This window comes from Ambystoma mexicanum, chromosome 12, assembly GCF_040938575.1.
Source record: "Ambystoma mexicanum isolate Mex_15411 chromosome 12, UKY_AmexF1_1, whole genome shotgun sequence".
NCBI lineage: Eukaryota > Metazoa > Chordata > Amphibia > Caudata > Ambystomatidae > Ambystoma > Ambystoma mexicanum.
This window is the reverse complement of record NC_090936.1, coordinates 861042329-861069125: the sequence shown is the minus strand read 5'-3', so window position 1 is coordinate 861069125 and position 26797 is coordinate 861042329. Positions and strand designations below refer to the sequence as shown.

General features: G+C 42.9%; 1 protein-coding gene across 2 annotated transcripts in view; it reads left to right on the top strand.

The window, feature by feature from the left end:
* The window catches only part of KITLG (KIT ligand), a 211160-nt gene extending 205192 nt beyond the window's left edge, over nt 1-5968 (top strand). Inside the window, exons 8-10 of one of the 2 annotated variants that reach the window (XM_069629336.1) lie at nt 548-624; nt 1896-1970; nt 4653-5968. In XM_069629336.1, the coding sequence (XP_069485437.1) occupies nt 548-624; nt 1896-1935 (117 nt within the window). In that variant the 3' untranslated portion in view covers nt 1936-1970; nt 4653-5968. The remainder of the gene's footprint in view (nt 1-547; nt 625-1895; nt 1971-4652) is intronic. The other variant, XM_069629337.1, reaches the window with a different exon arrangement.
* The last annotated feature ends 20829 nt before the right edge of the window (nt 5969-26797 follow it).

Here is a 26797-nt window from a genome sequence, read left to right as displayed (position 1 = left end):
GATGCCCCAGTACTGGCATCATCTTGCACCTGCTACCATCAATGGGCAGTTATTACCACTAATGCTGTGCCTGCCAATAGCCTTTCCCATGCCTCTAACCAAACACAGCCACAAGCCTTAAACGCAGCAAACCGCACAAACTTCACTGCACTGCAATAACAAAACAAACTGCACATAGACTTGCACAACAGCACATGACGACTACCGACCGTAAAACACCCCAAGCCCAGCGAACGGACCCACCAGGCTGAGGCTGCCAACAGCACATCACTGCTTTCCTGCACTTTCCAGCTCATTCCCACTAAGTCGACCACTACTCTCCCTTTTTCAGAGCCACCAGGGGACCACTCCGGTGGTGATAGTGCGCGGTACAAATATCCTTTAACATTAACTAAACAAGTGCACCAACAGATGGCATTGCCCATGCGTGTTTTTCGTAGTCTCAACCCATTTTATTAGCAGGGGGCGGCATTGTTTTAACTGCTAGATTTCTAATCCCCGGGATTGGCCATGGGGAGCTTTACTAATTGTTTGTTTTCTCCCACAGATGAAACATCGCGAGTCTGGATCGGGATGTGAGCCCACTGCCCCATGCCCAGTACGAAAGGAAGCTGAACAGGCCAGGTATTCCATGCATTGCTGGGAACAGCCCCAATCATGCCTGCGTTGTTCTTTGCTGCTTCTGTATTCAGATGCCCAAAGCCGTGCCGTGCCACGCCCCTTAAATTTATGCGAAGCAGGTTTTTGTTCTTGACTACACCTTCCAGTTTGTCCAAGGGTTTAACCAGCTGTTTAATTAAAAAATAATGCACATCTGTCCAAATCACATGCAGCGGTCACTAAAGTGCTAGTGGACTGCAACTCCAAGTGGTTTTCCGGATGTTTTTTGAAATGCATGGGCAGATTTTAATAGCCAGTGTCTGATCAGTGAATTGCTTACAGCTCAAGTAACCTACTGTTAAATGGCTATCTGTTCATTAAGCGTTATGCTAATACAGAGCAATTTAATATGCAGTAATTTTATTATTCAGGAAATTATACAATACTATATTTCTTAACTTGGCTTCCTCTGTATAGTTTAGGCCAGATTTTGCTGCAGTATTGCCAATAACCTAATAAGGCCACAGGGGCGATTCTTATTTTTAGTAAATAAAATATTATTCTGCTATGGGGAATCAAGACCACTTAATTCCATAAACCTTGCCCCAGTCCAAGTACAATTGTTCATGTTGTGTTGACACTGTCAATGCATGTTTGCACCAGAGCAGCATTTTCTGTTGTGTTCATGCCGTGCCCCATTTGTACCAAGGCCACCATTCCCAGGGTGCAAAAATGCACTGAAATAATGATTCTTTTCACTAGGTAATTTTCTATCCTAGTGCATGTAAAACTGCACTTGCACTAGTGCAAGGATTCTGTGATTTGACCCAAGGAATGAAATGGCGAGGGAGCCATTGGAACCGTTTTCTGTAAAGCTCTCCCCTGTTCCATGTCCCACCTGCCCGGTAGGGTGAAATTAGTTTTGACTGTGAGGTAGTGTCCCCGACCTTCTAGATTGTGACTTCAGTGGAACGGGTCCCCCCCCTCACCCCCTCCTCCCCTCCCCCGCTGTGTTCTGTGCTCCACCTCTTGCCTTCACAGGCGTTGATCTGAACTCCTGCTTGTCCAATGGGAAGTGCGTGCATTCTATCCTCCGAGGTTAGTGCAGGGCCTGTGCAGGTGGCATGATTGCACCAGCACGCGAACATTCCGATGGATTGCTCTGTCCTGTTTTTAAAACTGAAAAGTTTGAAATTTAACTAGAACAATTAAACAGTTTTTAAATTTGACTACTCCAGTATTACAATGCACACATTTTAAATGCAACTTAATTGTGTTTTTTGTTTTGTTTCCAGCATGTTAAATCAAACAGGTAAAGCAGTTCATCTGGTGTAGCGCTTTGATGACCATTGTTACCGCTGTACTACTTGGTGAGTTGTTGGATTTCTTTTACTTAGAATTATTTGAAATATTTTTTTCAATCCGTACATTGGCAACGTCCAGCATGCTTTGCTGTAGGTCTATGGGTGCTCAGCATTTTTAGTCAAATAGCCCCAGTGTCAGTAGGGCAATCAACTATGACTTAGTGCTGCTCACTGCGTGTGCAACGTGGCACTGCAATCATTGTGCTCTTGCCCATGATGGCCAGGCACACAGGTTCAGAACCGTAGCATGGGGTTGAAGACTGCTAGTCGGATTGCCCCTTTGCCAGGAACAAATGACACTTGATTGTGCACAGCTCACCATCCCTCGTCCCGTCTATTTCCACTGGGTTTCTGTCCTTCTGACCGGTGTAAGGAAACGCATTCCAGCTTTTTTGCCCTTTCATGCTAGCGTGTGTTCATGAAATGTCCTTATGCAGCATATTCTTTGCCTTCTCAAACCTTACTTCCTGAAGGTTGACATTTAATAAATAGCAAGAGGAGGTGGAGTAACTTTGCTGAAAATGTTGGGACGGGGGCTCGCAGCATAACATCTAAAGGAGTGGCCCCTACCAAATCAGTGGGACAAAATAGTGTACCACAAAAGTTGGTGGGTGGGGGGGACAAACACCCTTGCCCCACCTAAAATTATGCCCATGGCAACAGGGCAATCCATAATGTAGCAAACATGTAGCTTGTGTTGCAATAACACGATATACTGTGGTAAAGTGCCCTCCCACAAGATGGGCAGCTCTAGGAGGGCTGGGTGCCGTCCCTGTTAGAGGGGGAGGTTATCCTTACTTGGTCCACATCTCAGGTCCACAAGATAGACACATGGTGCAACTAGGAATCGGGGCACAGATCCTACAGCTGGGGAAGTGGAATGCATATGGGAATCCAGTAAATCTGCCTCTCCTCAACCCCAATGACGAAAGAGCAAAGGCAGGACACTATTGGGAGCGTGGACTTGGAATGTTCAGAAATGAGTGTTCCGCTTGGATTAATGTAAAGGTTCCTTTTTGGTGATGCTTTCTTAAAAGAATTCCATCAATGATTTTATTTTGGTGAAGGATAGGGTCCCATTATCCATGCCACCCAAGCATTGTGGGGCTTTGACACTTTGTGATTCCCTGGGGCATAGTCCATTCTCTCATTTACTGAAGGGGGTGTATTGTTTCTAATGTTGAATGAATTACCTACGCGTTTGCCAGAATGTGCAGCATCTCTCTTAATCGGAAGTGCTCCAGAACTTTCAGTGAGAATTGCTTTCCTCAAAGGTTCCCCTTATAGGGAATTAATTAGGAGTACCCAATTGCATGACTTTCAGAATGTCAACAGTATTGTTTTAATTGCTGCCACATTTTAAGTGTTATTCCCTTTTGCAAAGGAGTGTGGGAGCCCCTCTACTGAGAACGAACAGGGGTCAAATATCCACTTCTATTGAATTTCTTCCACTCAGGAGGATTTAGCTCACTGCACCCCTCACAGAGGAGAGAGAAATACCCATTTGTATATCGGTCCCACAAGGGCCGTCCAGCACCAAAATGCTAGGCAAATCTCTGATCAAGAGTACCATCAGTAACCCCAGATGCGTATTTTGGCATAGTCGGGCCTCATAGGTGGGAAGACACAGTGAGGAAGAGGTCCACGTTTGGATTACCCCGAGTTACTTACGGTGAAACCCCACATTTTACAAAGGAGTGTGGGAGCCTCTCTACTGAGAATGAACATGGGTCAAATACCATGTTCTATGGAATTTCTTTCACTCTGAGGGTCTACAAACACGTGTTGGCTCACTGCACCCTTCACAGAGGAGAAATATCTATTTGCATATCAGTCTTAATCCCACCAACACGGGCAGTGTATTGATGCTGGGTCTTCTGGAGATTTTACTCTTCTTGTCAAAAACTCAAGGTCTTCAATGTACACCAGTAACGTGACATTGGCACCTTTACAAACCAGTGTTGCATTTACATTTTGCATTTGTAATTAACTTAATTCTGGGTGGAAAAGCCTGATTATTGCATGCATCGCAAAATATGGCAGAATTGTATCCCTTATATGAAGCGCATTTTAAAAGGTTGCATTATAAATAGGAGCCTGAAGCATTTTCGAAGGGGAAAGTGGTGGGGGTGGGGGATCTTGATTTTACTGCTTTGTGCCTCACTGTGAAGGACTCGCTAAACGAGCTGGGTTTTGGATATCTGGCTGGTGGCAGGTCTTATTTTACAGAGCATAGAAAATACTCCACAAATGGTGCTTAACCGCTTAAATGAAGTATTCCATGCGAGAATCTCTACGTCGAGGTCGTGCACACATAGAGGCACTAAATAAATGCTTGAATCCGCTTTCAAAATCAACCGGGAGGATGCATGTATGTGCCTCCTGTTTTATTGTATGGTATGCAAAACCATTTCCACAGTCTCCAGAGGATCTTTGTTCATTGGTTTCATGTTATAGGTTGACAATTCCCACACACATCAGGATAAATCCTGTTTTCTCTGTGCTGCACTAACTTTCAAATGAGACTCAATTTTTCATCCCAGCGATAAATTAGCCACTGGTCCACATGCCATGTCTATTATTTGAGATCTTCCTACTACAAGCAAATCTCGCTTTCCAACATTTGTACTGAACTTGTAAATCGGATAATCAGAGGTTTTAGTAATTCCTTTGTTTCCTTCTCTGCAGGTAGCAACTCTCGCCTCTAGCTTCATGGAGGAAGCCATTTTAAGCACATCCATATCCCTTCTGGCGTGAAACTGTCTGCTTCTGATCCAGCCAGGACTATAATGGTCTTTCCGAAAATGAGGACGCAAGTGCTTGCACGCGTGACTCAAGCCATGAACCAAACACTTTTGGAAGTGTGTATGTGCTGGACAAGATGTATGCACCGTACAGCCTGCCATGCGCACCGATGTGGAACTGAAGCGGCCCGTAGGACCGATGTTGGCAGAAGGGAGCATGTGATGCAAAGAACCCACAATATTTGATTCCAATGAAAAAACAAAAAAACTTTACTTTTTTCTTTTAATTGATGTGCCCTTGCAGCTTTTTATGATGACTACAAACTCAGTTATGCTGGCTTTGCAAATACAAGCCCACAGGATAAAACTGTTTTAAATGTTTTTGTCATGTACAGAGTATATTGAACTTTCTTGCTAATGCACTGGAAACTGCAGAAGTCCTTGTGTTGCCAACGTATGCGGCACCATGTGTGAAACTCGTCGCGTGGGTTATGAGTGTAATTCTAAACTTAGTTTGTTGCTTAGCCAGTGGATCCAAAGGTTTATTTGCCCAATCTGACACTTTATTTATTCCCCATTACTATGTGGTTGTTACCGAGTGCTCCTTCCCTTGCGTTCTTTGTTTCAACACATGGGCAAGAAAGCTGAAATATGTATTGTGCAATATGTGTGGATATCACCAGAGACTGTTAGGAGGGGCGGGGGAACGCATACCACAAGATCTTGGTGATGCTACTGGGATATGCTCAAATGGTTCCTAGGTTTATCGCAGGATTGCTTGTGTGTATTTATCTGCATCCCAAGGTGACATCTCCGCTTGTTGGATTTCAATGATGGGCCCAGGCGAGGAGCGTGAATCTTTTACCTAATGCAACATTTTACAGCTCGTGCCCTTCGACCTCTTTCTCTGAAAATAAACAAAATCTCACCCCCTCCCTTTTTACAATTTACACTTTTTGTAAAGGATATTCATTCGTGGATTTTTATATTTTTATACTGGTACACATTCATGTACAGCCGTTTTTGTTTTATCTGTGTATCCCCACCACCCATCCATCTTTAGTTTTAAGAATATATTTAAAGGAACCTATTTAAAATCCAAATTCTATGCGAAATCGGGACACATGGCTTTTCGAAGATGACCAAAAGTGATCTAAAAGGGATGTGGAGACTAGCTCATAAAGTGATATGGAGTAGTAAAGGCAGGTTGCTTTCTTGTGTTGAAGCGTCACCTTAATAAAGGCAGCGGGTATATCTTCATGCTTATTGTTCATATGTGCACTTGCTGCTTTATGTAAGAAAATAAGAAACGGGTACTCTGTACCCTGAGTATGCAGGGCACTGTCTCGTAACATGAGCAAGATTTTGGAGTAAAGAAGCCCAAGCAATTAAATAATAGACGTTGAATGAAAAGAGTTGGGGCCGATGCATGAAGAGGTGACTTTCAGAAGCCAACTTCCTCCTGGTTACTCTTAGAAAGTTAGGATTGTTCCTAGTAACCTTTTTGAGAAGAATCAAATTGTCCTTTCCAGGTTTAAGTCAAGAGTAGGGACTACTCTTTTGGGAATCTGCTCCAGAGCTAGCAACCAAATGAGCACGATTGGCTTGTTCATAGCCCACTGCTGCCATTTATTTTCCGCAAGTTCTGGAATCTATGGTTTTGCATGGAGGAATTTGCATGGAGGGAGCGGAAACCGGGAAGGGAGTGATGACTGCCAGAGCAAACCATTTCATGAACCAAACCATTTCTAACCTCTTTGGGTCCAAGTTCGGTGTCTAAAACATGCACGGAGATCTCGTGGTGGTAGTTTGCAGATACTAAGGTGACGGAGCACTGAGATGGATGCTTCGTTAGCCAGTTGGCCTTTCACATTCGGCTGAAATAATGCTAATGTTTCACTTCAATCTGCAACTTAACCCTCCCCAATGTCCGTCCATTTTAGATGAAACCCTTGCAAATATGACATTGTGATCCTACACCAACTTCATAACTCATCGCTGGTGCTTGCCAACAGGGTTCAGACTAACACTGTCTCGAGTGGGTCCAATTGATATGAGGGGTGTGCATTGCAACTTAGATGGCGTCACTTCTACATCAGATGAATTGCCCTTCAGAAGCCTACGGTGGTTGTTGCATTTGTAGAGGTAGGAACCTAAATGCTGTAGAAACATGGGTGCTTTTTTTTCTCTAAAATAGCACCATATCGATTAATTTAACAAGAAGCAGTGGATTCACCTCCTTAAAAGCATAAATGACTGGTTGCTTGGTCTGCATAGCAGTCCATTATATCTACAGTTTCAGACTGCATCCGAAATGAAGCAACTCTATTTGGAAGCCATTTTAGATGTCGGTGGACTAAGGAAAGACACAACCTAGCTTTGCCTCAGAGCTGTTGGGTGAAATTCCCCGATGTTTTGCAACTTGCAAAAATGCAACAATTGTCTTTTTTCTGTTACTAGAGAGGGGGGGAGTAGGGCATGGAGCAATCTATTTTTGAGCCACTTTTGAAATGTGAACAATGGGACTTCCTTTAAGGCAACATCACTTTTCAGAATTCCTCATTCTGTAACCAGAAACAAACGTTGCAACTGTAAGCTGACACTTTTCCTCTAAATTAGTAACACCTGGTTTGCTCCCATCCTTAACTGGTAACCTGAAGTACAGTTTGCTCTATGCAAAGCTGTATGTAATAAGGCGCAGAAGGCCATAAAAATGTAGACTTTTGCAAATGTGACGTGTTTGCCCCATTAACGTCTGTCAAAAAGTGCATGCCATGAACATTAAACAATTAATTGTATACCTAATAATAAATCCAAATGTTGGAGGTGTGGTATGCCTCCATTCCTTGAAGATAACTGGTAAGTTGATAGCAAATGAGGACGAGCATACCTAATAGTTTTCCATTTCCTTACTGGTGGAAAAATGCAGGCTGCACGCAGCCCGTTGTCAGTCACTTGGTCTTCGATTGTACGGTTCACATTTCTGGTTTGACCCAGGTTTTTAAAAATTCTACTACTGGCATTCCCAACACTACTGGTCACTGGAGCAGAATTCAAGGTGTTTTCCTACCTTTTTCGTTGGTTTGGTTTATTCGACTTGGTTTTCGGGTCTGATGCTTCTTGCCTCTCAAGCCTACCTCTCAGTAGCTATTCTTCTCTTGGGACCGCTCTGTACATCTGTATTGCTACTGGAATATTTGCTGCATATTTTGTGTTTCTTTGCAGTCCCGTGCATCTCAGCGAGAGTCTGAAGATGTCTTGCAAGTAGGCCTTGCACCCTTTTGTTTGTTGGTTCTGTTCATATTTGCTTTTTCCTTTCCTTTTGGGGGGGGAGGTCGTCCGTGGCCTCCAGAAATGGAACTGGGTGTTATCTGCTTGTTGGCTCTCTCATAGGCTCATAAATAACTCGGTTCTCTGACGCAGTCTGGAGAAATATGGTAGCCCTTGGGTAAGGTCATTCTGATGTCGAACTTTGTGGTGCCGTTCATTTGATCTTCTCCATAAGGGTATGCTACTGAATCTTTCTCCATCCACAGTGTGAGATGTCTGCCAGATGCTGCCTATGACTTTTTTTTTAAAACCCTTTCCTTTCGGTGTATCTCCTCCGATGCCTATATTGGTGTAATCTGGAACTTTTCCTACTCCAGTACATAACAGTGCAAATGTAACTAATTCAGAGTACTTGGTGTACACGTTTCCCTTCCTCTTCTGAGACGTATCTTTCCTTCTGGCAGTGTCTGGTTGGTTACAAGCAAAGATGTGCTTCGTTGTGTACTGAGTGGTTATATAGGAGTATGTTTGCCTGTCGCGTGGGTCTGCAATCTATGGTTCTTCGGATGTCCTGGACTGACTCCTGTGATCTTACACCATTGACTATGCAAGTTAGGGCTGATGGGGGGGGGGGGTAGGCTGGAGGGGGGAGTTTTCCAATACACCCGGCAAGACGAAGGTTGCATAACCCTTCCCTGTAGCCTCCATTACTATATTGCTATTTGTGCAGGATGTCAGTGCACCGAACCTAACATTTTCGGAACCAAGTCATGCACTGGTCAAGTTCCCTTAATTGGTTTCACCCTTCTCCCATGGTTTTGCCGATCTAAACTCCATTCATCACTGTCAGCACGTGTCCTTTAGGGTGATTTGTCAATAAGATGGACAATATATGAGATCGTCGATTTTCTGGGCACAGTTTTACAGCCGATGCACCTTTTTAGACAACATGACACATTTGTTTATGCTGCTGTACACCGGCTCAAGTTGAAGACCGTGTAATTACATTTAATTCTGTGTCCAAATGTAGAATGCCTGGCCGTTTCCATAATGGAAATTCTATACACTAATTATCTGACAAATTGGGCTTAGGATATTTAATCTTTCTCCCCGGCAGGTCGTTATTTAAAATGCACCTAGTCGACTACTTTTTATAAATAACATTTAAAAAGTGTACTTTTAATAAACGAGGAGAGAACATGGCAAATCCCCTCCAAGTTTAAGGTCCAATTGTCCCGCACAATGGATGTATGAAATGACTCCATACCAAGTCTGGCATGATGGGAATGTCACGCTGTCTAAACAATAGGTGATGGCCACTGTATTCCTGAAACACAAATCCATGGGCTTGATCCATGGAGTCATGTCGCCCAATAACTATCTACGTCTTTAATTTATATTTCAAATTCAAATGGTGACTTTTTTAAATATCCCTTTAAGTTTTCTAATAAATATGAATGCTCTGTTTTGGAGTTGTTGCTAAAAATTGGTGTTTTTAGCCCTGGCCTCTTCTAGTTGTAGTTTGACAAGAGATGGATAAAAGATGCAAAAAAACACACAATTCATTGTGGAATTGCCATACACAGAAACATTCCCCATTCCAGTGGCGAGATGTTGGCCCAGTCCTGGGTTTAATCTTGCATTCTGGACACATGGTCCCGGGTTTCCTCCTTTATCAACCCAAGACTGCAAGTTCAGAATAAAAAGTAAAGCCGGGACTGGACTGGAATCTCCTGACTGGAATGGGGTATGTATGAATCTCCTTCTCTGGGCAGCCTATAAAGTGCTTTTGGAGCAAGAGCATTTTTAAAGCAAAATCTTTGGTTGCTGTCCGTGGCACCTGCCCTGCTTCCCTGTTAATCTGACACTTGAAGATCAGTATTCCTGCTGGGAAGTACTGGTCTGGTCTCATTTGAGACACCTGCTGCCAAGGGCTGATGTCCTTTACAAGCCTGCAAACAGCTGCTGGTACACAAGTGTCGTTCTATGGCACAGTGTGTGAAAACAAAAACATGTCTGGGTCACCCGAGGACTTGTGGAGTTGCCAGGTAGTGGTCCACAGAGCTTCTACCCCCTTTAATCCCCCCGCCCCCATTATTCCGCCTTGTAGCCAAGTGCAGCACCTTTCGGAGCATACGTACATCTCAAGGGCACTCTAGAGGTTACACATGTTGTAGTACTGCTGAGAAGTGCTTGAAAGACCCCTTTACCAATTCAGGTGCTCCACACATACTCGAAAGGGTAAAGCGAGGGCGAGTTCTATTTGCTTAGCCAATCATTGCGCTCCCTGGTAAGACTGAGCAGTTCCAGTACTCTTTGCAACCACAAAATGACAACGCTCTATGGAGCCTCTTCATTCTCCATTCACTGCAAAGAAATGTGCCTAATCTACTGGCTTTAACCATACTTGTTTAATTTTGGAACAATATAAATATAAAATGGAGGGAGTGAATTAAACAATTGTCATGTTTTCATTCCTTAAATCATTTTGTTCTTGTCAATTTACATTCATTGCAGCATGGATTCGACATTATACTAGGTTTAATCGCACGCTTGCAGCTACAGTGGCAAAGTTGGAGTTTGTGATAGTGTAGTCTAAGTAGAACTATTCATAACTTTGCAAAGTCCAGTGCAACTTTATGCCAGCACGTTCACTAGGGCGAAAAATCGCCACGGTTGCAAATTTGTATTGAAGAAATTCATTTTTTGCTGTTTGGTCCCAGTACAGAACTGCACTGCTGGAAGGCTTCTGTAATACAGCCCGAATTCTTCCAGGCGAAGAGTTCAGATATTCTAAGCAATGCATGTAAATCCACGTGGAATTAATGGGTGTGGGAAGCGCTCTGTTTTGGATCCACCTCCAACCATTTAAATGGGAGGCACCCAATCACGATCTGCTTATCCGTGCACACAAGGGGCTGCCAACCGGGTATAGTACATTACTGAACTGTGTCCCCTAAATGTTTATCCAGTTGGATATTGAGCCTTGCAAGCAGCAGGTCAATGGTACCGCACCTCCCTTTATCTAAAGGATCTTTTTACAAGGAGTTATGTTCCGTCCTATTGTAACCTATTCAGTAGGGTGTTGGAGAACATAGTGGAGGATGGGAGTTTGTGTTCTTGCATTGGCCTCCAGCAGCTTGCTTCTCTGCCAGGCAAACCGAATGGCTGGCCATTGCAGCAAACGTGGTCTCATCCCAATGGATTCATATATTCTAAAGCATACATTCAAATGCAAACACAATTTTAACACAATGATAATTCTCGAAGTCCCATTTGTCTATTTGTCTTTTTCACAGTTACTGTGAACTACTTTTCTTGCGTGATATTTGTGTAAACAAGTGTGTGTGTGTGTGTGTGTGTGTGTGTGTGTATATATATATATATATATACACACACATTTTCTGTGTGAATCTTTCAGTTGCCTTCACAGTACACTTGCATTCTGCTGAATGATATTCTTCTGGGAAGAATAGAGTACCCTGGGGGAAAGGCGAGATGTTCCTGTGATTTGGCTGGCCCAAACAAAAGGAACTCTTCCGGCAAGTTGGGGCTTTTAAATGAGTAAGTGGTTGAACAGCATGAAGGCTGGCACAGCGCTTCTGCTCTTGTTGGTAATTAGCAGTAATGCTGTCTGATGGTATGCACTTTAGTAGTGTGGACGGAAGAGCCTTGTTGAAAGTGGAAGAGGCAGAAGCAATGCAGCCGCCTTTTATGTCCATGCGCTCAACGACCCGTTTTCCCGCCATGTATTGAGTGTCTTATTTCCTATATACGAAATCGGGGGTCTTAAACATTTTTCTCTCCAGATGATTGGACGTCCTCTCCAATCTGCCCGTCCGCATCAGCAAGGGTGAGGGATCATGGGAGTCCTAGTCGGAAGCACCTGGCGGCCCTGGGGTGCAGAACCTGATGCTAAACTCGCCTCCTGCTGTAGGCTGTGATGTTGATGGCTTGCTCGGGGATATGTTTGAATGTTCCACCTGCACCTGAATACATTTAGAATGTTTAAGGCAAGACACACTTATTGCTGGTCATGTACTCTGGGTAATGCGTTGGCATGTTTTTGATCTGACTTGTCTACATTGCAACACGAATGGCCATGTTCGGAAAGGTAGATGTCACCAAGAAACTTTTATAAAATGTGATCTGTATATATTTGTCATTAAAATAGATGTATGTCCAGATTTATTTTTTACTAGTTTGAATTTGGAATTCCTTTATAAACATATACTTTATTGTTCTAAATAAAGACCTCTATGCACTGCCAAAATTGGATTGTCTTTTTATTTTAAAAAAATGGAATGCACTGAATTAAAATGTATGTATAAATGTAATGGTCTTCCTATTGCCACATACAGCTTAATGGCTTCTACAAAGGCTTCAATTTTTCATGTTGAACCAATACCATAATTTCAAACACTTGCGCCAAAAAATTGTAGACAAACGAGATTTGTGCTTAAAGTTTCCACACGAGCCTTAGAAACCAAGCACAATTTGTAACTGTAGTTACTTGTGCTTCCTCAAGTGTGTTGGCTACTACATATTATATATGCGCTATGTGTTTATGCCTCTTTAAAATTCTCCTCTTTGATGGCTGGGTTGGATTCGATTTGTCCGCGAGTGCAACTGTTTTTTCAGTAAACCAATCGGTTGGGAAATGTGTTCAGCTCTGATTTGCATCTTCTTTCCGGACAAGGTTCGGTAAAGTGAAAATCTGGTTAAAATCCCACTCTTATCCATTGGCATCATATGGGCCCCTAGAGTCTAGATTGGGGCCCACTAATATTGACTTTTGGAATATCTGTTTCACTCCTTTATTGCTCCTGGTTTGCATCTATGTAAAAACGGCCGAGGTGCCATTTTGGCATGTCTAGCCAGAGCAGGCCATTTTCCATTATTAAAAAGGAACAGTTTAACAGCAGAACTTGGTGCAACGTGGGTTGTATGTATACAGCACATTCCACTGAGAAAAGGAGAAAAGTAGGGTGGAAAGTGCAAGGTAGAGGGAGTGAGAAAATAATCTTTCTCCCCATAATAATTTTTCCAGATAATAATATAACTGTATACCGGAGAAAACAGTATGATGATCAGGCCAGGGTTTTCCTTTTCCCCTCAACGCGTTCACTTAAATTAACAAAAAAATGATGGATCTCCTTGAGTATTCTATGTCACTGGAGATGTTTGTGCAGCGTTGCAGCAATTCTACTTCTGCTGTGTTATTGCAAAATCAACGCCATGAAAATCGGTACACTCTATGGATGTACTGAATAATAAATGTACTATTCGACCGAATACTAAATAGTTGGTCCAAGTATTCGGCCGGGGGCGGAACAGTTCTTAAAAAAATGATACAGGGTTTGGGAGGGCAAGGCCCGGGGACTACAGCTACTCCTGGACACCAATTGTAGCATGGGAGGGGTCAGTGGGCCTTGCCCTGGTACCCCCCATATTGTTTTGCATTTTAAAGCTCTGTGCAACAAGGGTCGCCAGGCCTGGTCCCATATGCAGTATTTAATTATTTGTATTGCCTGGAATGCCCTATAGCAAGGACGGCAACCCCACAAACAACCATGGCAGTGGTCACTGGATCTTGCTGTGGCAGCCCCCGCTGTTTTTCTTTTTTTTGGTTGTAAATGAGTGGGGGGTGGTGCAAGGGCAAGGCCAGCAACCTCCTCCCCCCAGCACCAATGGGTGGGGTCACCAGGTCAAATAGCGGGGGTTACTGGCTCTTGCCCTGGCAACCCCTGCATCTGCATTAATGAGTGGGGGCCCACCATGTCAAGACCCAGCGTTTTTTTTTTTCTCCCCCCCCCCCCGCAACCGGTAGCAGGGGAGGCAGGAAAGGGGCTTACCATGGCCTCAGCGTTGGGGCAAGCTGCAGCAGACAAAAAGGAAAGACCTTAATTGGATGCTGCAGCCTGTCCCTGCTTTCTATGATTAACCATCTCACTCGAACCCAGTCCATAGAAAGTGGACTGGGCTTTAACTTCAAGTAAGCATTCGGCCAAAGCAGAGTGGATGGTTTTCAGCTGAATACTAATTTGACGCTGACATTCGGTACACTCCTGCCTTAATGGGAACGGACTGGACAGAATTGTTAGGCTGAATGCTCGATACATGTAAACTCTCAAACTATTTGTTTCTCCCATGTTCAGTATCGCTGCACTAAAACCAATCCATTACTAAAACATGATCATGCTTGAGTGCTGTGGACACCGACTGATTGAAAACCCTTCTGTAGCCTTACAGTGGATATATTTGTGAACCAGAAGAAGAAATGTAAATCTCGCCATGTTTTGCATAGTCAGCCATCCAGCCTGGTAATGTTGCAAGGAAGTAGGTGTGAAATGAGGGACTTCAAAGAGTGCTGGTAATGAAGGTAATCTTGTCGAGTGTAGAGCAAGCGTAGTTGGGGAGATCAAAGAGAATGCTGGCACAGTAGTCCAGTTTGGAGAAGGCAAGTGGTTGAGAGATGCGTGGTATTGGTGTTGAAACAAAGGAGGTGTCGATCTTTCTTATATATAGGAGTTTGAGGTGAGCCACCATTGCAGTTTTGAAGATAAAAGAATGTGTGAGAAGAGTCCTAGTTGATGCTGAGATTTCTAGATGAAGTGGAGTAGGGAGTGTTTGGTGAGAATTGGATAGGCAGCAGAGGAGATTAAAGAGAGTACCTGGCAGGGAAGAAGAGCACCTCTGTTTTGAAAGAGTTTAACATGTCAGAGTGCAAACCCGTCCAATATTCTATGGCGGGGACAAAAAAAAAACACTGCAATCTAATCAATGCAAGATCGATGTCCAAACACGCTACAGAGATCTACAATCTACTCTACAATGGTGAAATTGACTTCCTGTTCTTCACAGAAACTTGAGTAGAAAACCACTACAAAGTAAAGTCGCACTACAAAGTTGTCTATTCAACAACTTCAATTGCATACAGGTAAACAGAAAAGGAATAAGAGGAGGACTTGCAGTAACTTACAAAGAACACCTAAAAACAAAAACGGCTGACCGGCTGACCTGCTGAACATCCTGAACTGCGAATACCTCGTCCTCCTTCTGACATCAGACACACAAACAAATCTCACATTCATGCTCATCTACAGACCACCAACCTATGACGCAGCTTTCATAGAAGCCGTCACAAACCTGCCCATCAAACATGATCACCTGATCATCCTTGGGGACTTCAACGTATGGTTGGAAGAAGAGCACGCAAACTCTTGTCACTAATTAAGCAGCTTGAGACAATGAGACTATGACAGATATTGAAAGGAGCAACAAACACGGCAAGACACTATCATCTTCGTCAATAAAAAACTGATTTCAGCTGTGCCACCAATACAAATACAATGCAGCGACCACCTTATTATATAGTTTGTGATCCAACTACCATCAAAAGCAGTATCTAGAATCCTCAAAACCATTGATCGCAATCTCGGACACAACCTACTTAGTCAAAAGAGCAGACCTAATCTAGAAATGGATTGCTGAAACAATTGACAACATCTCCTGGCAAAACCTTGCATCCCATCACGAAAGAAAGGAGTGGCAAGATAGTTCACCCCCTACCTCAAATACAATGAAAAATCAAACAGGAAATTAGAACAAGAATTGAGGAAAAACTACACAAGCCAAATAAAAATGTATCAAAAACAAATCCGATCACACAAAGTAGACCATCAACCAGACCCTGCACCAACCCCTTCCTATCCCGGGACCAGAGGCTGAACAGCTTTTCCCAAATACGAAGAGAAAAACCCCTCTGCCTGGTGAAAAAAGCAACAAGGCAGGTTCCGCAATGGACGCCTGCCCACCAGACATCTATAAATCAGTCCTTACACAGGGTACACCATTGGAATGCTACCTATGCCACTTCAATCTCACGCAACAGGAAAAGTACCGCAAGCATCCAAATCTGTAACTTCAAACTTCCCCTCAAGGACACACCTCTCAAACTACAGACCGATCTCAAACATTAACTACCCAGCAAAACTATTAGTGACCTAGATCCATGAACAAACGCTGGAACACATAGAAAATCACCAACTATTGGACCAGGTACAAGTTGGCTTTAGACCCATGAGAGGGATCGAGACAGCACTTCTCCCTATACGGTATGACCTCAAAACCAATGCAGACTCACACAAACTCTGCACTGATACTACTTGACCTCTCTGCAACATTTGACAGTCATAACATCCTCATCAATGGACTGGAAGAAATGGGGATCACTGACATGGCACTGCTCTGGATCAAATCTTTCTTGTCTGAAAGAACAAACCGTATGGATAAAATCATTCAAATGTGCACTGCAGGAAACCATCTGTGGAGTGCCACAAGGATCCTCGTTATCCCCAGTCCTCTTCAACATCTATATGATGCCACTAATAAACCTCATCAAAAGACATGGCTTCACTTGTTACAACTACGCAGATGGTAACCAAATCTACCAAATCGGTGATCAACAAGAGGGGAACACAACGCTAATACTGTCTCACAGAACACTACCAATTCATGACCGATGACCCCCAAAATCAAACCCATCCAAGACAGAAGTCATGATTGCATCCAACAACCAAGGAAGCAACCAGTACATCCCATGGCCCACAGAACTGGGAAAAGAACCCACACCATCCAAAGTTGTAAAAAACCTTGGAATTGTGGGATGCATTAACCGACTCATCCAAGCCCTGCAACATCATTAGGCATTGCTGGCAACAGAAACATCAGAATGGCCACTGGAAAGTATGCTGCTCGCTCAAAACCATCCAAAAATGCACAATAAAAATCTGAAAGATAGGCAAAGGTAGCCTATCTTAGTGAGCACAGGAGATCACTGCCTAAAACCACCATTGGGCCATCCACAAAGCAGCCTGAAACCACTTGGAAAAAGCAATGCTGATTGCCAAAAGCAACACAGAGCTGTTTGAGAATTCATTTTCTTGATTGTCAAAATGTGCTAAAATCATGGCGCCCAAATCACCAAAAAGATTCAACCTTCTTGTTGGGTGTTCCACATTATTCTACTGCAAGAATCCACATCAGTACAATGTCAGCAAGAATCCTATGCTATCAAAGTAAAACCCCCCTTTTAAAGATATTGATGGAAAGACAGCTGTCAAAAATGGGTGCAGTACCATTGCTCGCCTCCGACAGGTGCTGGCGATCTCTAAATTCTGACAGGAGAGCTGCGTCTCAGAAGCTAAATATGCCAAAGAGAATTCCATCAAAATGCCATAGAGTGCCACACAGTGATTTCATACTGAAAAAGACTTGATTTAAAGATATATTGCTTATTTTAAGTTTTTAAATGTATGTTTTTTTCACAAGGAACTCTGTGCAATTGATCAGAAGGTAGTCTGATTTAATTAAAACTTCAAGAGGGCTTCTGTCCATGGGAATCCTTCACATCTGGCCTTCCTACCAACAGGAGAGGATATCACATGGACATGTTAATTAGAACTGTTGTGAGAGGAGGAGATTTCCCCTGCTGGCAGGAGGAAGGAGACAATAGACTCTTTCAACTGAATAGAATATGCGGATTTGGGTGTGCCTGGTCAACAACTGCTCTAGCAGAAAGGCAGGCCATGTGACCATCTGACTCATCCAGCTCTGGGGGCGGACCAAATATATGTTTAAGGAAAGTGGGTCTAAAATATTGTAACAAGCTGACAAAAATATGAAACTTTGGGATTCTTAAAATGACAAATTCACTCACAGTTCAAGACTAAGCTGGATGCCGTGTGATGTTCTGAGACCAAACCCCATAATTTATGAATATTGTAGCTGCAGTGTTGTTGCTATGAACATAAGAACTTACAGTAATATGGCCAGAGAGTATCTGCATGCATGTGTAAAATTTGGTGCGGAACCAATATTTTGCGAAACCCACCAAAAAGTGTGAATACATTGTCATTTCTGAACCCAAGCTCATAAGAACATGGGACTTGAACAGAAAGTACCTTAAGTAATATGTGATGTGTATATGTATTGGGAACAACTTGTGTATCTGGGAAATATGTTTGTTATGAAAAATTGATTTTCTAAGTAAAAGCAAAGGGGAGTGTTCTTTCCTTAAGCCATAAACATGACACCTGATGATACTACCCTTTTCTCCAGTCAGGGGACAGAAGATTCTCTGACCTATCAAATCCTTAGGGGGTTGGGCATGTAGAACCAGCCTCCACACCCACTTTGAAAACACATAAAAAGAGACTGCTTAGGACAGATGGGACACATTTTTTCCACTACTCACCGATTCCTGCAAAGCACTCTGCCGGACCAGATCCAGACAATATCCAGATAGAGACTCCAGATCTAGATCCAGAGACCAGAACTTAGAATCCAGACTCTAGAACCAAGCTCTAGAACCCTGAAGCAAAGGCCTAATTCACAAGCTGAATCCTTCTCAGCAGGGCTTCAGAATCTTTTGCAACCTGATTCTAACCCCTAAACTTCCACGGGGCCTAACGAAACCATTCAACAGCCGGGCCGTGCTGTTTGCTTCTAGCTAAGAACCCTGTGCTAGAACCCAGATCCAGACCCACAGTGCTGTATCCAGACCCGTCGGATCCAGTTTAAGAGACCCAGACCGCCGTGCAGTGCTGAGAGCAGAACCCAGAGGGCCCGAGACCTGTCCAGTGGTGAGAGTGAAGCCAAACCATTGACCAGATCTTTGACGAGGCGCATTCCATTCCAAAACTAGGAGTGAGTATCTAGTCTAGAACTCTACAGAACCAATCTCTTAGTTTAAAGTAATCCTCTTCCATTCATTTCAACCTATCCAGAACTGCATTATAAAATCCTGTGTTCATCCTGTTGATTCCAAATCTGTAAAGCGGCACCTGTCATTCTGAAATCTTGACTTTATTTCTGAAAATCTACCTTCACAAAAACATCCGTAAATTTTGAACCGCACGAAATTTAACTGTCATTTTAAAGCTGAGATCCTAAGCTTTCCAAAAAACCCAAAACGACATTCCAATTCATTATAGTTTTTCCATAATTGCGATTTACGCACGAAAAATTGCTGCAAATTGCAATTTAGCTCAATTTCACCACTTGTAAAAATAACTGTTTCTTGTTTTCAAATGCTGAATTAGTTTCCAATTTGATAATCATTCATGAATCATTGCTAATGTTGAACTGAAGTAACTATCACTTATTCTGAATATCCTTTAGTGAATTAAAATCATTTTAGCATATTTTTCCATCCATTGCAATCACATTCCAAAGTGTTTTGACCTGTGTTTTAAAATCATACCTGTTTTCTCTAAGCTTGCTGGGGGGAACTGGAATTGAACTGCATTCTTGATTGTATTCCTGAATCCTGTGTGCCCTCATTTCAATCTCCTCATATTGCATAGGGGGGGGAATGAGTAGTCACAGGGGAAAAAGTGACCATATTATCTTTTGATTGAAATCATATAAAGTTATTTCTGTGTTGCATTCTTTCCCATCATTGCATTTCCTTGAATCACCTAAAGTATTTTCTGCTACAGTATCCTTCATATTCATACTCCTAAGTGATTAAAGAGTCAATTTTGTAATATTACCCACTGTTGATTACCGTCCATATTCATAAGTGTGCTATTCAGATATTATTTTATTCATAAAAGTGTGATATATAAATTGTTTAATTCTTCAAATAAATCTTTTAATTTGCAAAACAAACCTACTTCTTGGCTCAGTGAGGTCAGGGGGATTCAAAGAGAGGGGCGTTATAGAAGGGTTCATCATCCAGGTTTAATGAACTTTGACCATAAAAATATATAAATAAGGGCTTCCATTGGGCATCTCATCCTAAGCATTGACTTAATTAGATTGCTGGATTGAAGTCACTTACAGAATCCTAATGGACAAGAAGCTTACCCTGGAAACACAAGGAAACTCGATAGTTAAACTACAAAAAGATTCTGCCATTCCTCATCTCCCTCATGTCCAGGATAGACTATGCCAACAGCTTGTTCCTCGGAATGTCGGACTATTTACTGAAGAAACTGCAATGTATACAAAATGCAGATGCCAAATTTGTCCTAAAACTCTCAATAAGGGACTACAAGACTCCAGCGTTGATGCTACATTGGCTCCCAGTCAAAAAACAAATCGCGTTCAAAGAAATGTGCATAACACACAGAGCAATCCACAGCGTAGGGGCAGAATTCATACACAAGAATATCAACATCTACCAGCCGACTAAAACACTCTGATCTAGCGACATCCGCCTAGAACCTAAACCATACATGGGGGGAAAAAAATCTGGTGGATCAGCATTCTCTTGCTTAGCCGTAAAAAAAGGACCATCTAAAATTCAGCAAATTTCTTCTTAAAAACCTGCCTCTTCAACTATGGATGGGATGAAAACGAATGAACAACACCCACACACTATAAAATGAACACACAACTGAGGAGGATTAAGGATTGAAGAAAAGGCTGGACCATATTGGAGTGCAGGGAAGAATAGGCATCGGAATGGGACGGAGACCTAGGTGTACCCTTCCCTGTAGCGGGTCAAACGGGAAACTGGGGAGATGGATTGGTCAGACTTATTTGTCATACTGCTAGAGCGTCTTGCATGCAATTGGGGGGGGGTAGAGAGGTGTCCTGATTTTGGATCTGATGGACCACAGGGCACACCCCCCCGGAGGCATCCAAGGGGGTGATAATTGCTGCACACCAAAATATAATAAAGGGCAAGGGATATGGGTGGCACTTAGTATGAACACTGGCGGTATAAAAGGTACTGCCACTGAATAGCCGGATTGAGGACCAAATCTTCTGCACACAACATAGGAGTGGAAATTGGAGCACAACAGAATGTATGACAGAGAAAGGAATATGGGCCACAGCCAGTTGAAACAGAGGGGGGTAGTAGGGTACTGCCACTAACCAACCCTACTAAAAAAACTCTTACTTCTGCTTACACCTCTCAAACTCTGAGATAAGCACAATCATACCGCTACAGCACAACAAACCGCATGCACTTCATTGTTGGGTGGGACTCCCAGGTATGCCAGAGCGATGCTGAGTGTCTGCGGACTTGGAGGGCCCAACACCCTCAAGAGTACAAACGGAGGACTCTGTCAACGGCAAGTACAAACTATGGTTTATTGCGAACAAAACCAACAGGGATCAGCACATGAACCTGGGAAAATTCAGGCACAGCTCGAGGCTCCCTTGCGTGCAGGCCAGTTTTCTAGCACTATGGCGTCTTCACTCTGGCCCTTCCCGTAAAGCCTATTGCCACAAGGGATTGGCTACTGAGAGCCTCTACTACTTGTAGTGGATCCTATAGGTGTTATTCTACTGGCCCTCGCATGTCAGGTGGCTGGCCTGTCCCATCCCAGAAGAACTATCTATTACATTGTTGCAGAGTAGTGAGCTTACCATTGGTTCTTGTGGGATATTTTTACCCACTCAGATGTGCCTTGCTACATGACTTTACTGCATTGGTGCAAGAAACAGCAAAAAATGGCTGCGCTGACTCCTGTGCATGCCAAGATCTCTAAACTGCATTTTGTAACAACCAGAAAATGCTAAACCGCCCTGCCAACACACATTTCAGGTAGGGTGGAACAGAGTACTCACTGCAGGAATGTGCCAGTGTGCTCTGCAACATTTAACATATAGTGGAGTGAAAGAGGCAGCATTATTATGCTGCAAACCCAAAATGCCTCTTTAAAATGACACTTTCCCAATCTTAAAAGTGCTGCTTGGTGCTAAAATCATCAATTTCTCCTGAACCACTGTGATTAAAGGGTCCTGCAATGCCCGGGATCATTCATTGTGTCTCAGAGGAACCGAGCCTCATTTGAATGACCGCTCCAGTCAAAAGTATCTTTGGAAAAGCAACCAGGGACTGTTTTCATTTTACACGGGAAACGCGGCTAAAACTTTGCAAGTGTATCTCAAGAATCAGCTGTAAGAGAGACTCTAAACAGATGCCTGATCCATGTATCCATGCTGCAGACAACTCCAGCACTCAAGCAAAGAACTAGAGCTGTACAAAGTGTATATTTGCTGCAGATGAAAACCGAATTTAAAGAAATAAGTTAAATGTGCTATTTTCCTGAATGAAGAGCAAAATCGCCTATTTAAAAGTACATTGTTGTGTAAAGGCATGCTTATTTAGAAATTTAAAAATATTTCTTGCTGGTAAAAGTACTCCTATAAACTGTTTTGATTACATAGGTTTCAGTCAAGATTTAAAATGAGAAAATAAAAGCTAAACCCAGGATATGTTGGTAAACTATATTTAACAAAAAATAAATGCTATGCCAGTGCTAGCCCTGAGAAAGGGTGACACTTCATAAACTGCTGGCACAGGAAAGGCTAATTGCGAGCTTGGAGGCTTTGAATACCCAGGGCAATGGGACTTCCCAAGTCCTCATCAGACATTCGTCTTTGTTCCAGGCTGAGACAATAGCAGGCAAAAACTCTCACCTTTCAAGTGGTAGGGGCAGTAAACTTCACTCAAGAGAGAGGCCCCTCATCCTGCTTCAAAGGAATTGACATTTGCTTACAGTTGTGGAAAAGAAAACAAAAACTGATAAGTGACAATAGACTTCTTTTTGGTTTTAAAAGCCTATTTTGTGACTAAACTTTCAAGACGTTTAACTTTGCAACAAGAATGAGGAAAAATATGAAAGCTGGTAGTTTTAAATCTAATTTTATGCTTTTTCTGTGAAGACTTGTTAGAACTCACTACTGCATAAGGAACAGAAGTTTTAAAGACTGACAGATTGTGGGGAAAGTATTGATATTGCGCACATAGCATTTCGTAGACACATCCCAGGGGTAAATGTGCATCTATGTACAAAATTGGGAATTTTAGGCCAAATCTTTCATGGTTAAAATTGCCAAAATGTAGCAGAAAGGCTGAACCAGGTCCCACAGAATTGGGGTTTGGATTGAAATATGACCCACAAAATATGTAACCTGTGTATCTGAGATTTTCAATGAGGTTATCACTGTATAAATATGTATTTGTGGTAAAATTAGATTTTGGTTCTAGGAGCTAGGGGAGGTTTCTAGACATTGTAAAATGAACACCATAAACATGACATCCTTTTCTGTGATCCAATCAGTGAAGAGCAAGGCGGAAACTATGCTCTTGCCCAATCCTAGCATTATGGGTGTGGACAGTAAGCCTGCCTCTGCCATATACTTTAGTGATGTCATTTGGCATGATAAAGACGGGAACCTGACAACACACAGACACACTGATTCCTGACTTTCTTCCTAAATTCCTGCGCATCGTCCTGTTCCTGATTTCTTCATCCTACTTGCTCCCGATTCCAGATTTCATTGCAAAGCCAAGGCCTTTGCATTGCTGAACCCCGTCAGCTAGGCCTCGAATTCTACAAATCCCCAAAACCCAAGAGAAGCATCCTGATCCAGTCTGGCTTGCTACTAGTAAATGCAGGCCTGCTGCAAACTCGCCAACCCACTGATCTCCAGTCTCCAGTAATCAGAAGGGCCAGTCTAGTGCAGTCCCTATGCACGTATGTTATTCATTTTTTTTTTGTCATTCTTCTCACATTCACAGACACTGTCCACAACACACCAGCCCATTCCGGACCATCTTGTGGCAGCCTGGGTGCATTTTCTAGAGACTTGGTGACGTTTACACCTTTAGCTAAGTTTTGACCCATTTAGATACTGGTAGATCGTATATCGCACTTTAGTCATCTCCAAGTGTTCATCTGGCGTCTGGTCAGCAGTTTCTTAATTTTCCTGCCAATTTCTTCCAGGCAATAACTATTTTTTCTAGGCAATAATAGTAGTATTCACCTATTCTACGAGGTTTTACTTATTTTGTGTCGCTATTATTCCCAGCATCTAATTGGCGCTTAGTTGACATCTTTGTAATTTAAAGTTCAAATTGTCAGTTAATTTATTTTTAATTTTATTTTTATTTCATTTTTCTTTATAACTCACTTAGCTGCAGTACCACTCCCAGAATCCCTCTGGGCGTCAACTAGCAGCTCTCAATTTTCTTAGGCGGCCTTCAGGCATCAGCATTTAATTCTAGGCAACATTCTCTTTCCAGCTGAGGAAGTAATCATTGCTTGTGTTAATTACATTTCGGGCGGCAGTATACGAGCAAGTATATGCACCTGGGTTCTGGATTCTTGATTCTTATCAACATAGGCATGCGCAGTTAGCTTAAATAGAGCTCGACTTGCGGTTCCCGTCAGCCAGCCTCTTTTGTGCAGACTGCCTACACGCATGCGTAGCGTTTCGAGTGAGGAAATCTATTTCGGTTTGCAGAGTCAACCTTTTTGACCTCTATTATCCACTTGACAGAGATGGATAATTGTTTGATGGAGGTAAGCGAGCGGCTAGTTTTTCCACTTTATACACCTTAGTTGTGGGAATTCTGAGCACTTTTAAGAGGGGCTGCATTTTGGATGGCAGTTCAGTGCTGCTATGCACATTCTTTAACAGGGCAGTCATTCGAGCATTCACGTGAATGCAGTGCATGTAATTTTAAACGTGTATAACAACACTCTTGGCCCCCTTGAGGGATAGGCAAGTCTGCTGTGGACTTTCACAGCTTGACATTCCAAAGCAGTGTCTGCTTTCTGCTTTGGCATTTTTTGCCATTTTCTGCTAATTCATTTTTTGAACATCCACGTTAATGCTGCACATGTTATTCTGTACTGGCATAATACTCTTGGCCTCCTTGAGGGATGGGCACGTCCGCTAAGGACCCTTACAGCACAGCTCTGTTTGTAAATTTAGTAAAGCAGCACTTGCATTCTGTCTAGGCATTTTTTGCCATTTTCTGCTATTTCATCGTTATAATGGGCTTCTCTACTGGTTTGTTGTAGTGATCTACAGACGATACTGGTGTTTCGGGTTAAGCTGTGCTGCTTTCCCAACTTCCAACATCTGCAACTTTGGCTTTCCCTAATTCAATAGGGTGCCTTTTCAGGCGAGCCACCATTTTTTGCTCCAGTTTCAAGCACTTGATATAGCACCCTTGTCTTGTTTTATTTCATTTTGTGCATGTCGGTCTTGCTTTAGGTTAGGATTTGGTCCTGGCTTCCCCCAGCGTGACTGACTATATCACTTTGTTACGGCCACCATAGCAATTTGGCATTCATCAGGTTGGTCCAGTATTGGTGGTCTTTGGGGGCATGGTTCCATCCCGGATCTGACTAACAATCATATGTTCATATATAATCTGTATTGTGCATTTATATACTTGTCGCAGATTAACCATGGTCCTGAAGGTTCCCCACCATTCTGCACGGTCTTCTTTTGGGAGTCACTAACCCTTTCGCTATGTCATATATAGCTGTTAGATTGGGATTCCTATTTTGCTTAATTGTTATACGGCATATATGATCCCTGAGTTGTTTCACAAAGAAAATTGGGCTGCTCTTTTGTAGTTGCCCCCTCTTTTTAATTGTATTCGGCAGTCAGCTATGACTCATATGTTCTATGCAGTAGTCTTTAGCCATGTTTTTGTGTTTTACAGAATGGTAACATCCACCTCCTGAGGAAGACGTTGTGTTTACTACCACTACACATCGAAACTGGTCGAGAGATAAACCCTACAGGGATGTGATCTTTTGCACTTTTCCTTCCGATCCACCCTGACAATAGATTATTCATTAATTAATGCTATTGATTATGAATATAAAAATGATGTCTGTTTGATGGGGACCAGTCATGAATTCCTTCTCCCCACAGGTTTTTAGCATGATTCTTTTGTCTTTTTAGCTTTTGGATGTATGTCACGGTATGTTGAGTTGGGTTTGAATGAGTGCACTATGAATGGCAAGTATGTGTGACAATGTTTTAGCCGACTTTAGGCATACGGTTGCTGCTGTTTTGCTGTATTAAAGTGATCAGTGTTTAATTATTTGTGATTGACTCACCATTGTTTAAATTGTTGGTATCAATTTCAATACATTTTGATACACATTTTTTCAAATTGATTTGTTTCTCTGGACAATCTTTTTCTGTTGTTCTATGCAATTGTAATACTCTGGTCCAGAGGCTAGAGTTTCCCTGCCCTTTTCAGATTTTTTGTAGTGCAGTCCGGTGACCAGAACAGTCTAGATCATGGGTGCACAACATACGGCCCGCGGGCCAGTTTCGGCCCGCCATGCTCTTTTGTCCGGCCCGCGAGGCACAAAGACTTTCCTAATGGAGGGCGGCCCGCAAGCAGCATCGACCGCCCTCCATTAGGAAAGTCTTTCTTGTCTTCCGGGCCGGACAAAACACTGGCCATCATTGGCTCAGCACCGACCCACCACGTCGCTCCTACGAGCCACGTAGTGCGTGTGTGCTGCACCAATGGAGTGCCAGCACTACGGCTGGCATGGTCCATAAGGCTTAATGCCAGAAGGCATTTCAGCCTTGGACCACACCAGCCGTAGTACGATTCCAGCGACTTCCAACTTACCTGCCTTCCAGCACGTCTCCGGTAAGTGGTCTGTTTGTGTTTCTGTGTCGGGTCTGTTTTGCTGTATGTTTGTGTGTGTATGCGGGGGTGGGTGGGGTGTCGGATGTGTATGAATGTTTGGATTTTAATGTTTTTTGTGTGTATGTTGAGATGCGGGTGTGGGGGGGTGTCTGATGTGTATGAATGTTTGGATTTGAATGTTTTTTGTGTGTATGTTGAGATGCAGGGTTGGGGGGGTGTCGGATATGTATGAATGTTTGGATTTGAATGTTTTGTGTGTGTATGTTGAGATGCAGGGGTGGGGGGGTGGGAGGGGTGTCGGAAGTGTATGAATGTTTGGATTTGAATGTTTTTTGTGTATGTTGAGATGCGGTGGTGTCGGATGTTAATGAATG